General features: G+C 36.7%; 1 protein-coding gene across 1 annotated transcript in view; it reads left to right on the top strand.

Moving 5' to 3' along the window:
* LOC143882088 (cytochrome P450 734A1-like) overlaps window positions 1–18,152 on the top strand; it is a 34,398-nt gene extending 16,246 nt beyond the window's left edge. The window contains exons 4-7 of the mRNA XM_077385490.1: window positions 2,453–2,603; window positions 6,648–6,845; window positions 10,599–10,747; window positions 17,674–18,152. Coding sequence (XP_077241605.1) covers window positions 2,453–2,603; window positions 6,648–6,845; window positions 10,599–10,747; window positions 17,674–17,781 — 606 coding nt within the window. The 3' untranslated portion in view covers window positions 17,782–18,152. The remainder of the gene's footprint in view (window positions 1–2,452; window positions 2,604–6,647; window positions 6,846–10,598; window positions 10,748–17,673) is intronic.
* Window positions 18,153–18,452: the final 300 nt, after the last annotated feature.

The raw sequence follows: 18,452 nt of genomic DNA, 5'->3' as shown, positions 1-18,452 counted from the left end.
CCTTTGTACCAAATTTCGCCAGAAATTTTGGGATTTCGGCGGAAATTTTGGTTTCGGATAGGGCCAAAATTCATGCCGAAACCGAAATTTAAAACCTTGGTGCTCAAGGAGTCTAGGCATTCAGAACACTGCCTTCCAGTCCTTTTTTTCGAACTGTCGAGGGGAGCCTCTTGGGTGATGATGATCCTCCCAGTAGCCATGAATATGATGCTTTCCTCTCGTCTCCATCTACAAATCTGAAATTGAAGCTGCTTTTGAATTCAAAATCAGTAGGTTTCTCAGTCTCACTAGCATGCATGTTTTTCGACTTACTGTCCTAATATCGGAGCCTAAGTTTGAGTTTCTGACTTGAAATTTCAATTTACTTTCTTGAGTTTAAAAAGCTCATGTGGTGGGCCAACTTTTTGTTTTTTTTTCTACTTTACTGAGTTTTCCTATTGATTTAAGTATTATTTGGGTATTGAGCCTGTAGCTCAATAGATTAAAGCTCTACTTTTCAACTTGGAGTAAGGAATTTCAATCCCAACGTACCTACAAAGAAATGAGGTATTATCTGCTAAGATTTTTTTTCCTTTTTTTGTATTTCAAATACTAAACAACATATCTTTCATTATTTTTTCATGTAATATTGTCGAACACAAATCTGTGCCAGTTATATCATATGATTGGGATGCGCATTGGACTTCGCATGTGATTTGTCATGTGGGACCTAGGTATTTATAAAAAAAATATAGAAAAGATACCTCTCTCTCTACTCTCTCTCTCTCTACACACACACCTACTGGAAAGTGTTTCTAAGGGATACCTTAGATAAGGTATCCATTGTTTTGAAAATCTTACGATTTACGGTTCAATTTACGATTCGATTTACGATTCTTAGGCAAAACGATTTGAATCCCATGATGAATCTTAATTTGTATGAATCTTACGATTTTTTATTGAATCTTACGATTCGATCATAAATCGTACGATTCATACGATTTATGTGATTTATCCAAATTAAGTTTTGTACAAAAGAAAATATGTCTTTCTTTCAAAAAACCTCATTTCCTTTCTACATTACAAGAAGCCTTTGAAATCCCTCTCATTAAAAGGAAGAAGACACAGGAGGATTAGGACAACGAACAAATCGAACCAATCGAGCACGGAGCATTTGTTGAGAGCATTACTCACATCGAGGTGGGAGTCGACGTGGGAGACTACCATAATAAGGACAGCATTGATTCCCGTCTTTTATGATTGATATTTCTCATTTGATGTTTGAGACTTTGAGAATTGATATGATCATGTGTCTTTTTATAAAGATTATTAACCAAGATTCATGGTTTTGGATGAGACTTAGATGATTAGTATGTGTCAAGTTTGTCAGCAAACAATTTGTATTACGATATTGAATGCTTATCATGGTAGTTTCTGTTTGAATTAATGAATTTGGATGAAAAATGAATAATTGGCTATTTTTATTCTTTAATTTATTTATAATTTTTTATTATACATATATTTTTATATTTTTGAATGAATCTTACGATTTACGATACGATTTACAATCCGATACGATTCGACCCCAATTACGATTTACGATTCGATTCCGATTTTCGAAACATTGAAGGTATCTAAGGGATACCTTAGATAAGCTCATTTTTCTGGTTCCTTTGCATTTGCTGTTTCCTTTTGAATCGGTACAAGGGTTTTTTGATTTTCTGAACACTCCTGATTTGGTTCTAGGGAAAAAAAAAAAACAGAAAAATATTCAAAGAATGGTTGAACAGATGGGAGTAGGATTGTGTGTTTTACTTCGGACTAAATAAACATATTCAATGCATGAATGGATGTTTGTTCTATTTGTAGAATCTTTTAGGGTTTATTTTATCACTGTTTTTTGTGTGTTAATGATATATGTTATTAAATACATGGGTAGGTACACATAGGCATATCTGTTTTTTATTTATAAATTTATGCCATAATTAGTAACTATAATTTTTTGTATTATTACCATTTCTCTATTTTCCCTTATTTATCATTTTTTTTTTGTTTTTTTCAAGTTTTATAATAAAAGAAAGGCAAAAAAAGTATTGCTGCCATTTAATACCCCTTTTTGTATGTAACATACCCCTTTTTGTATGGTTACTACTAAAGGTGACTCCAAGTTATCGATCCTTTTTTTAATACTTATTCAACTTTTATCGGTTTAGAAAGCCGAGTTGCCTCAACCCAGTCTTGGTAAAGTTGACTCGAGTTGGTGAGCTTTTTGAATGCTTTGTTTTCTAAACTGTTGCAATTGGAAGTACACAAACAGATTTATTGAAAGGTACATTTTAAACATTCAAGATTATCAAGTGTCCGGTGGCATTTGATTGATTACTGAAAGTATGAAAACTCATCTATTGAATTAATTTATTTGATTCTGTGCATGTCTGTTTATGCATTTTATGTGACTTTTTTTTTATTGCAGATTTATTCAGAGATTCTTTTGGTGTGCAAAGGCTCATCCAAACTGGGGGCAAATGATGTCCAAAAGATGACTTACCTATTGGCTTCTGTATATGAATCAGCTCGTCTCTTGCCAGCAGGACCTTTACTTCAAAGATGTTCTATAAACCATGGTATGGACTTCTCTTTTCTGTACATAGGACTTGATTCTTTATCCTGGAACCCTCCGTGGATGCCATTAGTGAAATTGTTTTTGTTGATGCTGTTTTCATGTTCTTAGGCTTATGAATTTCCTTGATGATGCAAAACTTCCACATGGTGGCACCTTATAAATTTGACTTTTGGAATGGTATTTTCTGTTGGAATGGTATTTTCAATTGCCGAAACTTCATTCAAGTGATACCCAAAATTATTGATTGGTGGTAGTTTGGATTGACTAATCAAGATCGTGTTCTAAGAAGACATGAGTGAGTTGTCAGCCATTTCTTGGGCTTTCTCATGCCTCACTATCCACTTGGGCTTTCTCGTGCCTTGCTCTCTGCTTCATTACTATTGAGCTGGCATTTTTGGCATTTGCAATACTTCCATTGATAATTCAGCAGTAAAAGAACCACATCTGAGTCATGTAAATAGAAATTTGCTAACAATTTTTTTATTAATTAAAACCCTGCTTTATCTTCTGTCCAATACTTCCATTGATAATTGAGTTTCTTATCATGAACCTGGAGGCCAAATAGGCAGAGGCATCCCTTGCCTTGCGTGGGAATGCAAGTCAGAAGATTCTCAATGTGATTTTCCAACGACTTCTCGCTGTGTAAAGAGCATCTCTCTGTAGTAGTAGGCCTGTGCCTCGTCTAAAACATTTCATCAAAAAGTTAAATAAAATGTAAGTTTCTTATGTTCTCCACAAGGCATTCACATACCCATATTGGAAGGACCTAGAAGCTTTTGATTTATTTCCATATTCCATGGCAGTGTCAGCATATCAACTGCATTCTTTTCTCGATTACAGATTAAGGTTTTGTGTGAATACCAGTGGAATCATAACATCACTATCTTCACATGTGGTTATTTAAGTTAATGTTAACATCATTCACATGTGGTTGTTTGAGATAGCTCGGTTTTACCCTAGCTGAGTTCTTGTCTGAATCCAAGTTCACCCATTCTGAGTCAATCAAACTCCTTTGACTTGCCCAAGTTTACATGCCAATCATTGAAGCCTTCGAGTCTACTTGGTTTTACCTTGGCCTAGTTCTTGTCGAGTATGAGTATTTAAACACGGTTTTAGTTTGTTTGGACTTTGGATGCCATTAATAATATATTTATAGTTAATGCAATGAAACTATGACCCTTATATCCAAATGAGATTACATATTCTCCAACAAGAAAAAATCTTGTATTTAAATAACATTTAAAACAAACCATTCAAAAATGTATCATTTAAGCAACGCATTTTTGGTCAGACATGCTCTTTCAGCCTCTCTACTATCGACTCCAACATGCTCCCTCCCTCTCTCTCTCTCTCTCTCTCCTTTGCCCAACCATCCAGTCTCTCCTTTTTTTCTTACAAATGAAATCCCTAATGCTTAGGTTTTTGGAAAGAAATCCTAGCGCAACCACGTCAAAGAACTCTGGAAGAATAGGAAAACAGGAAGATGAGAAGGAATACAAGAAGTGGAGGGAAAAATCAGGAAGTGAAGAAGATTGAGAATAAAAATAAATCTTGGAGAACCTCTATCTCTCCTAAGTAAAAGCTCTGACTTGGTGGATTTATTAGTTTGTCTTGTAAATTCTGTAGGTTAAAAACCGATTCGATTTAATGAGTCGCGACATTGAGTTCTAAAACATTTCTTTCTTAAAGTGATAGTGCCAATTCTAAAACGTTGAGTCTTCTTTGAAAGCAATTTTTTCGACATTTATTTGGTGGAAGGAACTTTAACTTTCTTTTTATTGGAGTGAATACTGTCGCACAGACATGGATATGAATGTCATGTTCGACACATGTCATAGTGTTTGATGGAAAATAGTGCTATTTTAACTTTGAGACTCCAATACTGCTTGAACAAAAAATGTGTTAATTCTACAATTCTTACACATATATAGCCATACACTTGAATGTTAATTGAACAGGGTATGTTTAAAAACCCATTCTACTTTGTTAGCTTTTAGCTAGTCACAGCTGTTAGATATCTTATAATGTTTCAAATTTATCTTATTCTCTTCTTCTGTTTAGGGGAGTTCCATTGCATTCAAAAAATTATTAACCCTGTTACTTTATATATTGAAAGATGTATTGGGCAATCTATTATTTTTTAGTAAGGACTGCTGTATTACCTTGACATGTCCAATAGCCAATAGTCAGTAACTTGTCCCTAGTGATTTTGCAATGCAGGATATGTTAGTTACTGTTTTACCTATATTAGCAAAATAATGATGATGCGGAGGCATCTTTTGTTTCTAAGTTATTAGAATAGTTTCAAGAACTTCATAAGAGCTCGATGAAAAAGTGAAAATTTTCATCCCAATACTTTTTATGGCATAGCTTTTGAGGATAGTGAGGCACAACTCCATCAAACTGTATGAAGTTAAGGTATATCATATAACCATTTAGGATTCCATCCGTTTGTATATTATTCAGCTATCATGCTAACATCATAATCTGTAGTGTTAAACTTATGTTAGACATCAAAATCCCTGGGTCTGAAAGTAATTATTTAAAGAACTAAGCCTTATGTCAACTTGTGGGATTTGGTGAGATGCAAGTGGAATATTGTTGCTAGGTTCCACTACTCAATGGACTTCATATCCTGTTGAAATCCATTTTCTCTTTCATGTATCTCATTTAATTTTCTATTAACTGCTCTGTTAGTTGTGAAATCCCCTCATGTTCTATAAAAATTTGGAAGTGTGAAAAAGACTTGGTGAAAATATTGTTGAAGAAGCACAAAAAAGGGTAGAGAGGGATGCTCATCCGAATTCAAAAATAGCAAATGCTTATCTAATCTTGCATCCTCCTTTCTCTGCCCTTATCCTTCCGTCCCCCTCCACCAGCTTTTTTTTTTCCTTTTTGGAAATGATACCTTGATCAGATTTGAAGTATCTTGCGTTTGAATTTTACATTTTATGGATGGAATAACAAAGAATGATTTGGTAAGATGCAAAAATGATAAATGTAAGTTACATGCCTTCCAATCTTCAATCTTTTAGTCTTAGAAAGGTAGGGAAGAAGTGCTTGGCTGGTACTCTCATTTCTTACGGGATTTTACATTTTTACACTTTTTAAAATATGGCAAGTGTCACAGACTCACTGGTCTTCGGTTGCTCGACTAGGTCTGTGTGGCACTCATGGATGTCTCGCGACAAGGCGAGTCAGCTAGCCATTCTTTCAGGGCCTTTAACCTACTAGGTAAGCACAAGAGGGAAGCCAAGTACTCAAGAAAGCAAGGAACCACATGCACTAGAGCGGAAGACCAATGATCTCTTATTGCTAAACTCAAGTCAATGTACAAACTACAAAGAGGGCTGCTAATCACCTGTTGGCTAGAATGGGATCTCGGCTGGATCAGGCACTAGCAAGCACCTCTCAATGCCAAGGAAACTCCCATGGTAAGGGGTGAGGCATTCACCCCCCCTAGCTCATAGTTCATACTGGTGCATTTACAAGGCACGAGCCATATGCCATGCGAACTATCGCTGAACAAAATGGTTGCGATGCAAGGCAAATTACCGTGTTGGGCACTTGTTGGGCACTTCTTGACACGTGATTTAAAACAACACATGAATCAGACGTGACGATCACATGTCCAGCTGTGGGTCCGTGCAACACTTAAGATCGAATTAGAATTTAGTAAATCTTGAGATAAAATTAAATACTGACATTTGTGTTTCAGAAAGAGAGAAAAAGATCAATCCTCTGGACCTTTTTCATTGGTGCAATTTGGTTGAACTGAGACCTAATGATATGCAGCAGCCCTCTTTGTATTGGGATAGATTTCACTCCCCCATCTCTGTTTAACTCTAGTTCGCTGGGGCAGTAATTTTTCACCTTTTTCGATGTGGCATTAATTTCTTTTTCCCTTTATCTTTTCTATGTGAGTATGTTTCTTATGTACCAATGGTGTGTGACATGATTGTTTTGCCAACAACTGCTGCCTATTTGTAATATTGACTTACTCACAATGCCCTAAAGGATTTTTTTTCCTTTTTTTGGCTTCCAGATTTGAATCTTAAAACTGGTGTAACTGTACCTGCTGGTACTATTCTGGTTGTTCCAGTACAGCAAGTGCAGATGGATAGTTCCATTTGGGGAAGTGATGCTAAGCAGTTCAATCCCTATCGTTTCTTGTCGAAGGCAGCCCATCAAATACATAATGTCAAGGAGGAATCTGATTCAGTGACCAGGACCCAATTTACAGGTTTACATCTAACCTACCGGAAATTTCTCTCTTTTTCCAATATAAGTGTCAGCAGATTCTTTTTGTTGCAAGGCATATGGTCATTCTTTTGTTAGTCAATCTATGCAGTAGTTTTTTATTATTTATCTTGTCTATAAGATTATTGTGTGCAATAGTTTATATAGAAACTCCTAGCTGTTCTATTATAACTTCTTGATATTTTTCTCCATTTTATGTTACAGAAAGTCTACATTTGAATCTGCATACGCATATTGAATATGTATTGCTTTCTGGTGGAGATATTCGTTTTTTTACTGCATAAAATGCATGTGGGTTCTACATTTTTTGGTGATAAACCGCTGACATTTTATGGTTTTTATGCATGCAAGAGCCTCTTTTTCTAGGCCTCTTAATTATCACTTCTGTTTGTTTCTTTTTTATTCATTTCCTATTATGTAAGTTTTTTTTTAAACTTTTGTTTAACTCATTTCCTCTGAGCAAGTATCCTTTCTTCATGACAATAGCCTTTTGAGCTATTTCCCCTTTTTTCCATCATGTTTTCCTCAGTGCCTTTGAATAGTTGCTGCCCTTATCATGGTAGAAGATACGGTATTTAAATTCATAGAGAAGTTAAATGGAGATGAAAAGCATGGGAACGATGGAATCATTAGGATGTGCTAGCTGGAATTTAATATATTATAAACAAATATTAACAATTTAGCATTATATGGGTGTGTGCGTGTGGTGGTGGGGGGGGGTTCTATTCCTTCAAGTCGTGGTATTTTCTCTATCCCATATCGGTATGGATAGAAGTTTTCCAAATATCTGGAGTATTCTGGCGTCTCCAAGAGCTATTGCTTTCCTTTTGTGTGCTTTAGAAGTTACGAGGGGACTGGCAAAAAGGAAAATCTGCGACAAACGACTTGTCCTCTTTGTGAAACCTGTGACTAATCCGAACGTTGGTCATCTAATTTTTCTATGGGACTGGTCTTCCAACATCTGGAATTCTTTTCTAGTTCTTTTTAAGACTATCAGCATTCACAAGAATATATCTAATTCGGTCGTCTTTGGTTTTGGTGGACCAATCTGAAATTTGTTGAGAAAAGACTTTCTTGTATGTAGAAACTAGTATTCCCCTCTATTTCATGGATAATATGGTCAGAAGGTAACAATCAAATCTTGAAAGAAATTGGCCCCTCTGTAGGAAACTCTGAAGAGTTTCATTGTGAAGGAAACTCTGAAGTTGTCTCATGGGCCAATCATGGGGTGATATATTTAGATGTTATGGAGTTGTTTAGCTAACTCTAACTTGGATGCTATGAAGTTGTCTCCATAGAGGTTTACACACATTTAGAGAGTAGTTTCGATTAAAACTAAATAAAACCAAAGAAGCAAAGGGTCTAAGGGTTCTCTAATACATTACATCTTCCCCTGTTTATCATGTATAGCATCTTCCTCTTTTCTAGAGCGAGTGTTTAAACCGCAAGCAACATCCGGGCATCTCTTCCTTTTGATTTCACCCCTTCTACAAGTATTCTCTCACACTTTTTTTTGTGTGCATTTCATGGCAATGACAAACTTCTATCCTTGCACTTGTTTTGGTTTTTTCGGAGGTTTGTGTTGGACACTTGACATTGGCATTTGTACCAAGTGTCTAGAATTCAGAAAAAATGGTAGCGCCACTATGCAGAATAGATATTGGGTGCTAAAGAAGGTATAGAATCAAATATAAGTAGAGTGGTCAATCTGGGTTATATAGATGAGAGACGAAGTTAGTAAACAAAGTGGGGCTAGTAAAGGGCAGTTAATCACAACATAATGAGTGTTAAACATAATGAGTGTACCCTGTTATCAGTATGAAGACATTTTACCTAGTGAAGAATCAGCTCATATGAAAGCTGAGACAAATGATTTTTGATAATCGCCTTCATCAACAAGCATATCATACTATACATGGTCCGTTCTTAAAAATGCTGCGATATGCAAGTATAATTTATGGGAGAAAATCTGGTCCGTGACTGCTTGATCCTACATATTTATCTTGTAATATTAATTGTTATGGCTTTGAATATTTATTGACTAGCCTTCTCATCCATGCAAGTTTAGATAGTTATGTTTCTGCATTTAAGGAACATCTTATTTAGGTGTTATTTGACTCTACTTTAATTTCTCTTTCCTCTCCTCATGTTATTGAGAATATTATTGGTTTATCTCAAGTATCGTGACCTTCACAATTGTGCATTTTACTGTAGTCATGTACCTATAAAAGATTAAATAACGTATTCTCCAACAGCTTAAGCTTTTGGAGTAATTGGTTGTTTCACATGGTATCAGAGCAAAGGTTTGGAGTTCAAGCCTCCACGTGAGGGGAGTGTTTAAGTATAAAAAGATTAAATAACGCCTTCTCCAACACCTTAAGCTTTTGGAGTAACCGGTAGTTTCACATGGTATCAGAGCCAAAGGTCCTGAGTTCAAACCTCCTTGACTCAAAAAAATCCACATGCAATGGTCAAATGTGGGGCCACATGTGCCGCGTGTAGGCCAACCCAAAGAAAGAGGGGCCACACATAGGACTGTCAATCAGGCCGAGCTTGGGCGGGCCTAAGGTGCTCAAGCTCAGCCCATGTCTATACAACGGGCTTCGGGCCGAGTTCGGGCCTGACTAAATTAGAAAATTTGCTTGCCCAAACCCCACAACGGGCTTCGGGGCAAGTTCGGGCTTGCCCATCACCTCTTATTTTCTGCACTAGAAAAGACTAAGGCAAGCACAGAAAAGCCAATTTCATAGAAAGCCATTAAACTTGTTGGCTTTGGCATGTGAGAAAAGCCACACCGATTAATTTTTTGCCAGATTTTGTCTTATTCATTTAATAAATCTGAGGTCGAACTATAGCCTATAGGATATGATGATCCAAACCGTTCATATCGAGTTTGCTGAAGAGGGGCCCAATTTGTATACTTCAACGGTTTGGATCATCATATTAAGTGGGATGAAGAGGGGCGAAATAAAGAAAGAAAAAAACCTATTTAATGTCGAACTATAGCCTATATGATATTAATGTTTAAGTCACCTATTTAATTAATATCTACTGATTTTTAAGGGCATAAAAAATCTTGAAAAATTATATAGTAAATATATTATTGGGCCCGGGCCTATAACGGGTTGGATGACTCTTGATCAAGCTCAGCCCAAATTAGAGTTCGGGCTTCAACTTTTGACCAAGCTTGATTTGGCTTGTTCTCATTTTAATTATGGGCGGGCTTTTAGCGGGCCGAACAGGCGGGCTTCGAGCTTGCCCATCCCGATTGACAGTCCTAGCCACACGTGAGGGGGGAGTGCTTAAAATATTTAATGACACCTACCATTAAAAAAAAAAAAATTAATTAATAACACCTTCTTCAACAGATTAAGCTTTTGGAGTAATTGGTTGTTTCACATGGTATCGAAGCAAAGGCCATGGGTTCAAAACTCCTTGATATTAAAAATCCACATGTTATGGCCAACCCAAAAGAGGGCCCACATGTGCCACGTGTAGGCCAACCCTAAAAAGAGGGGCCACACTTGAGGCTGAGTGTTAAAGTATAAAAGATTAAATAATGCCTTCTTCAACAGCTTAAGCTTTTGGAGTAATTGGTTGTTTCACAAAGTCCTTATCCAGTTTTGGGTTTTATATTAATATTTGCGAACTTGTTGTGTGTGTGATTGAACATGCCACATCCTTATATAACTAGTTGTTGATTTTTCCTTCTCACGGAAAGCAATGGAAATTGCAGATTCTGAAAGCAGCCCATTTGTGTTGGATGACCCGAATGAAAATTTAGCATTTCTTCCTTTTGGTTCTGGTACGCGAGCATGTGTTGGACAGAAATTTGCAATTCTTGGCATTACAACATTATTTGCATCTTTGCTTCAACGCTATGAGGTATATACTCTTTAACCATTGTTTTCTCCTGCTTACTGCTGTGTTTTTAGGCAGTGCATGTGTACTATTTGTGTAGCTAGATTTAGATCAGCTCAATATATTTTCTTCGCATGATACTTTTTTTAGTGCAAATTTTATTGACATTGATGCTATGATGTTGGAAATACCCTTTTGCACTAATTAAACTTGTTAAAGCAAGTTTATTATGCAATGATGAGGTAATATTGTTCTGCACTAAGTGAAATTGTTAAAGGATGTTTATTATGCAATGATAAGATAATATTTTGCTAACAATATAATTTTGTTGTGCGACAAGAAATTCACCGAACAACAGCTAGGAAAGTGCAAATTTGCAACTAGTTCTGGTACTCCAAGACACATTGTCACACAGACCCCTTAATTATCAGGATAATCGGTAATCAAGTTCAGTTCTCAATGGTTTTATTCTTTTGAGTGGCAATTTTCAATGATTTTGAGAAGCAGAGATGGGCCTCCAAGATATTGCAACTAGTTCTGGTACTCCAAAACACATTGTCACACTGACCCCTTAATTATCAGGATAATCGGTGATCAAGTTCAGTTCTTAATGTTTTTATTCTTTTGAGTGGCAATATTCAATGATTTTGAGAAGCAGAGATGGGCCTCCAAGATATCTTTCTAAAAGAAGTATGGGCCTCCAAGAAGAAAGGCTTCATCATTCAAAAAGAAGAAGAAAGAATTAAGGCTTTAAAATATTTCCTCCTAAAAATGTTTGCCAACTTCTACGTAATGAATTTCTTAGTCTTAGTTGCCATCTTAGGCTAAGTGTTTGGACATATAAGACACCTTCAATATCCTTGATAGGTAAACAAATTCATGGAAAGCCTTTTCTCATTGCAGCCGTGTAGTGAGGTATGACCAAAGCTACTCTCACAAGTCACAATAGATAGCAAATCACCTAGGCCCCTTTATCTGATATTCAGTGCAATTTCAGAAAGTGCTAAAGAACTCAAGAGGTAGTAAAGTCAAATCAAGAAATTGGTCTTGTGCTACATATCAAACAACTAATAATATATAGTCAGGTCAAATCGAGAGTACACTTTCATTGTTTAACATGTAATCAAATCAGTCTTATGTTATATATCACGGCTACTAATATATCTTGACAATTTATTCATATTTTTCTAGATTTTGTTTTTAATTTTATTTTTTCTTTTAACAATTTGACATATCCCATGAGACCTATTGAATTTTGTAGTCCTCGATATACATTTAATTTACAAACAACAGATACCGAACAATGGAGATCAGTGATGCTCCATGCTAGGTCTTCTTCCTTATCTTTAGTTTTTTAAAATATATTTTATTTCAGATGGAAATGGAGCTTAAGAGTTGGCAATGGTTGTTGGGGCTTTGAGGAAGTTGATTGTGCAGTGAGGAAGAGGAGGAGATGGTCGAGGAGAGAGGGAGATGCATTTATAGAAGCGCGCACACATGTTTTTTTTCTTCTTGGAAATGAATATACATGCCCTGTTACTGGATCTAATCATCTTCGAAAAGTAGAACCTGTTTGATTTTACTTTACCCTAATATAAACAATCTCCTCAAACAGGATTGAAGAAAATTTTATGGTTTGTCATAAAACATTATAAAGAACTAAAAACTGTCCAATAACTCAAAAGTATTTGCCACTGTAAACGTTAATTACTAGGAGTCATGCTGTGTGTGTACGAACTTTTGCATGGATAGCAACTCCGTAATTAATTTTCAACAAAATTTGCACTTCAAATTGGATGAGTGATCCATCAAAGCTTGCAAGACTTGGTGTCTTTGTCAAACCATACAAGACACATGAATATCGAGAAGATCATATAGAGCAAACCCTAATCCACGAATTAGAGAAATGATGAGTTCAAGTCAACCTCACGACTTATCCCTTCTCCTTTATATAAAATAATAACAAACCAAATTACATGGAAGCCCTTATGAAGTGTTACATCGAGGCATAAAAGACTATTCTTAATGAATTGTAAACACTTGTATATGCATATACAAGTAATTACAAAAACCTTCTATGCGATTGTTCGCAACAAATTTCACATGCATGAAAAAGTGAATCACTCACATAAAATAAATTGGGATCAAATTTCCTTCTTGCGAGAAGAGGTTTTATTAATTTTGGTAGGGATCGTACACTTCCAGCTCTGTTGGCCATTAATTACATTTCTTAAAGAAGAAAACACCTCTGATTATCCATTAAGAGGTTCCCTATCTAATTACAACTTTTGATTATCGTTCCGAAAAGATCCTGGAGAGAGAATTTGATTCTCTGATGATTTTTTTTTTGTTTTAGACTCTTTTGTAAAAGATTCTCCCCGAAGAGAGAAACCTTTGAGTTATCTCAGATGATTTTATTTAGACTTTTTTGTAAGTGAGTTCTCCGAAAGAAGAACTCTCTTAAGTCATTTCATCTTTCTCCAGGATCCCGGCAGAGAAAGGTCTTATTTTCATCTTTCTCCCGGATCTCGGAAGAGAAAGGTCTTCTGGCATCTTTCTGCCGTACACCGGAAGAGAAAGGTCTTATGGCATCTTTCTGCTATACACCGGAAGAGAAAGGTCTTCTTTTCATCTTTTTCCCGTACATCGGTAGAGAAAGGTCTTCTTTTTATCTTTCTCCCGTACACCAGTAGAGAAAGGTCTATCTTTTCATCTTTATCCTGGATCTCGGAAGAGAAAGGTCTTTTGGCATCTTTCTCCCGTACATCGGAAGAGAAAGGTCTTCTGGCATCTTTCTCCGGTACACTGGTAGAGAAAGATCTTTTTATCTTTCTCCCGTACACCGGTAGAGAAAGGTCTTCTATCTTTTCATCTTTCTCCCGGATCCCGGAAGAGAAAGGTCTTCTGGCATCTTTCTCAAAGAGAAAAGGTCTGCTGCATCTTTCTCTCATACCCCGGTAGAGAAAGTTCTTCTTTTCATCTTTCTCCCGTACACTGGTAGAGAAAGGTCTTCTGGCATCTTTCTCCCGTACACCGGAAGATAAAGGTCTTCTGGCATCTTTCTCCCGTACATCGGTATAGAAAGGTCTTCAAATTTCTCTATCATATTTCTCCCGGACCCCGGTAGAGAAAGGTCTTCTTCACCTTTTGAGTCTCCTGGAAGAGACTCAAAAGGACTTCTCTCCTTTTTAGATGTAGTCTGCAAAAAAACAGAAAAAAGAACTGTTAGTTTTGGGAAATCTTTACCTTTGCTTTCTTTCTCTGCTTCCTTCTTTTGCTCTCCTTTTGCGTAACTTCTTTTCTCTAAAGGATGCGATCCCTTTCCTCAAACATTGGGTATCTATTTATAGAATTCTCTTGAAGTGGTTGGCAACTGCCACTTCACCCCTTATCCCTCAACTTCATGATCTTCACTTCCCCTTTTGTGGGGAGTTACGTAACTTCGTTTCTTTTTTGGGAAAAGTGAACGACTCACTTCTTCCTTCGCGAAGGTTACTTTATTTCCTAGAGTTTAGGGATTTCTCTTTCCTTAGTCGTAGGCTCCTTTTTTTTCTTCTCTTTATTACAGTACTTTGACTTTATACCTATCCTTTTTCACTTTTGGGGAATAAGTTAACGTGTAGTCACCCCTTTTTTTTCTCTCTTCTTGATTTACTAAGGGATTTTACTATATTCCCTATTTTATAAAATTTCAAGTCCAACAACAACTTACATATACCATATAATGGTGTATATGTAATCTATTTTCTGCTCCCCTTCAAATTGATGCACTGGTTATGAAGCATAACTTTGCTAATCAGAAAATCATGTTGAGCTCTTGATGACCTTCATGAAGATATTTTCCAGGTGATGCACTGATTGAATATATGGAAGTGTGATCTTCCCTCTTGAGTAACAATAACGGATATAATGACATTTCACCTAAATATGTTTCAAACTAGTGACAAGCTGGATAGCACTCTATTACCCCCATAAAGTGGTGTTGACGGAGGGATGGGAATACCAAAGTTTGAAAGTAGTACACGAAGCCATAGAACTTCCCTAAACGTTGTTGACATTGATGGATATTCTCCTTCAGCTGAGAACTTAGAGACAACGTCCTGCTTCTTCCACTACCAGGAGATCAAAGAATCTCCTAAGAACATACACCAACTACTAGTAGAGTGAAGTGTATTAGGACTTGGGATCAAAGATTGAAATTTCGGTTTTGGTTTCAGCCTCAGCCGAAAATGAAATTTCGGTAAAAATGTTATAATTTCGGCCGAAATTTAAAACCATGGTTAGGACATCCTGCCCAATTGGCATCAGCATAGGAAACTAAACAAAATGAAGAAGAGGATGAAAAGAGGAGACTCCGTCCTACTGTTCCCCTTAAGTACCTGATGGTCCGATGCACTACGCTGAGATTGAGGATTAGAAACAAATTGGCTCCCAATTTGGACAGAGTATACAATGTTGGGTCTTGTCATCATTAAATAAATCAAACTGCCCACAAGCGGTCGATAAATGGTTGGAACATCAAGAGGCATACCATCACTAAGTCGATACTATACATTGAGTTCAAGAGGGTTTCCACTATCTTATCTTTGGTAAGAGTGAAAGTTCAATCAAATCCTTGGTATATTTGGTCTTTACTAATTTGTGTCCATTGGAGCGCGACAGCTCTAATCCATGAAAGTATCGTAATTATCCCAAGTCTTTCATTTTGAAAAACTGATGGAAGGATTTCGACCGTGTAGTGTCATCTGAGTCATCTCCAAAGATGATATCATCGACATAAAATAACTAGGAATGATGATCCCTGCGCTTCTACGCAATGTAAAGAGAGAATAATCAGATGTTTTCATTAAATCAATGGCCCCACTATTTTTTCAAACTTCCCAAACACGCTTTAAAGTGCTTGCTCAAGTCCATAAAGTGATTTCTTAAGTTTGCGAACTAGTGGATGTGATGGAATAGAAATGCCTAGTGAAGGAGCCGTCCTGTATATTGTCTCCAGAATATCATGTAAAAAGGTATTCTTGACATCCATTTGATATAATGGCCACTGGCTTGTAGAGGCGATGACAAGAAGAGTATGAATTGTTAGAGATCTATGCCCTCCATACTATAGTTTATTGATACATACAGTCATGTTTTCATTCTATGTGGGTGCGTGATTTTCAATGACACGAGATGTGTTCGCTATAGTTCCTTAGATGGCACTATAGGAACTCAATGCTAAAGACTTTCAGGTCCTTGACAAGGGGTATTTAATTCCAATTTCTTGCAAATCTAAAAAGGTTCACAACTGGGGAAGAGACTGGAAATCTCATTACTGTTACAGTTTTAACTTGTTATCCTACTACCTTGATGGGATGACCTCTCTTAGTCAGTCACTGGGGTGAGACTCTAAAGCGGACTGTGTAAAAGAAGTTTGCACATTGAACATGACCTAATTGAGCAGGACAATTTGTGGATATCTCTTGAGATTGCTCCAATTGTAAGGGGCATTTTATATGTGGCCTTGTGGGCCCAGTAGATCACTTTGAGGTCAGCAACCCGTGATGCCTAGATGGTCAACATGGAATCCACCCCCCTCCCAATAGGAAGATATTTAGGGTCATCGGCCCCATCCTTATTTGGACTTGCTAAGTCTGGCACTGGTGGATTTGATATATTTTTTTAAAGAGTTTTCATCTATATATGATAGAGACTATATGTGCAGAAAGATTTTTCTAAAATCATTGCCTAGAATCCAAATTGAGATGTTGACTCTATTTACTATATTGGACATAGGGGTGATTCAAATCCACCTTTGGAATGGTTCACAGGTAAGTATAGAGAGGTGGAAGGATAGGACTGTAAAACCCTACAAGCAGGGCAGAATGGTAATTTCCTAATAGGGAATAAATGGTATGTTGGGTAGGTTTACCTTGACTACCATAGTGGATGCCCCTTATTTAGCATTAAATATGCTAAAAGGGGAGAGAAATTTCATGGGCTTATGGCCTTTGGGCCTCAAGGGAGTTCAATTTGAGATTAAATTCCATATTCCTACAACCTTATCTTTGGAAATCCCTTTAAGGTCACACCTAAGACTTTCCTTATGGGAGTAGAATTCTTATATGGGATTATAAGAAACCTCCCTACAAAATTTCAAACTACCTCATTTTCAAAAAAAAAAAAAGAGAAAAAAAAGAAAAAATCAAACTGCCACAATCCTAAATTTCGTGGAGCTTGCCCAAGATCTAGAGCTACTGGAGAGAGATGGACTAAGAGGATAAGTGCTTGGATCTTCATGAAAAAGTTAATGCTCTAATCCCTCCTAGTACTTTGATCTACAGCTCCGAAGGATCACATTGGGACTAGTTAAAACTGAAAAGAACCCCTTAATCAAGAGAAAGTATTGGTATTGGAAAGTGTCAAAGTATTAAAAATTCTTACATTGTTAATAAGTGTCGTGCACTTTGGCACTCCCCAGCATGATACTTGGGCACAATAAGAAGACAATATGTAAAATTATACAGGTATACTGGCTTGCCTTTCCAGGCAGCCTACTGATTCTCAATTCTTTCTCAGATCTTACTGTTCTTAGAATTTGGAGAATTTTCTTATAATACAATTTTATTGTTGATGTCTCTCTATGTTGGAGGTCCTGAAACTAATTATGTGGGCAGTAATATATTTTCGTAAACTCGAGGTGCTCAACTATATATGACTGACTCAACTCAACTCAAGTAAGCCTTTGTCCCAAACTAGTTGGGGTCGGCTCAACTATATATATGACTGGCATGATTTTTAAATTTCAAAGGGGTGCATGTTTCTTCATTGACTGAAAAAATCATATTAAGTTGTTCTACGATCCCATGGTTTTACTTGATTCCTCCACACTCCCTTATCCCTGCTTTGTGCCTACCTTGAATGGACATTCTAATCTCAGACTCTTCTATTCGTATTCCAATTTTCAGATAAGGCTTCAGCCGGGTTCTCAGAATGATCCAAAGCCAACAATGAATGGCTGTGTTCTCCAGCTTCTTCCAAGCCCAAAGATCATTTTTGTGAGGAGAAACAGTTAAAAATGACAAAAGGTCTGATCTTTTTCCCCCCTTTTTTACTAGTGTGAGTTGTGGACATGGAAAACCTCTCTTTTTCGCCCGCTTTTTAGGGTGAAGAGAGATCTCCCCTTGTTTGTATTGTCATGCCTTTTTCCTCCCGGTTTTTAAGGCTCAAGTGCTGCCTGCAGTGTCATGAAAATTTTAGGACTTTTGAAGCACTTGGGTTCAGTTATTTCAGAGGAGCTGTGTTTATGTATTCCCTTTTCTTCTCCTTTTTTTTTTTTCTCCCAACGGAGTTTATTGTAATCTCAAGTTACTGTACTGATGACGATTGTGCTGTTGTAATATAACTATATGAAATAAATAAATAAGTGGTCGATGGTGTTGTATCATTTGAGTCATTTCTCCTTCAATCTTTTTAGGGTTTTGATGTCACTATCTTTGGTCATGGTCAAGGGGCATATTACCGAGCCATTTCACTACTTTAGACTCCATATAAAATAGCATTGGCAGTTGTTTTTTCAATCTTGCACACTATTGGGGCTTTTCTCGACGTGAATGACCACATTTCCAATCTGAAGAAATTGAATCCAATTGGGGTTGGGCTTGTAGTTCAATCGTTGAGTCTTTGTTTCTTAACCTTGAGATCGCAGGTTTGACACCAGCTTACCTACGAAAAATACTTTTTTTTA

This window comes from Tasmannia lanceolata, unplaced genomic scaffold (genome assembly GCF_043159265.1).
Source record: "Tasmannia lanceolata isolate RefF3 unplaced genomic scaffold, GAP_Taslan_0.1 ptg000007l, whole genome shotgun sequence".
Classification (NCBI taxonomy): domain Eukaryota; kingdom Viridiplantae; phylum Streptophyta; class Magnoliopsida; order Canellales; family Winteraceae; genus Tasmannia; species Tasmannia lanceolata.
The sequence above is the reverse complement of the archived record's forward strand: the minus strand, read 5'-3'. Positions and strand labels throughout refer to the sequence as shown.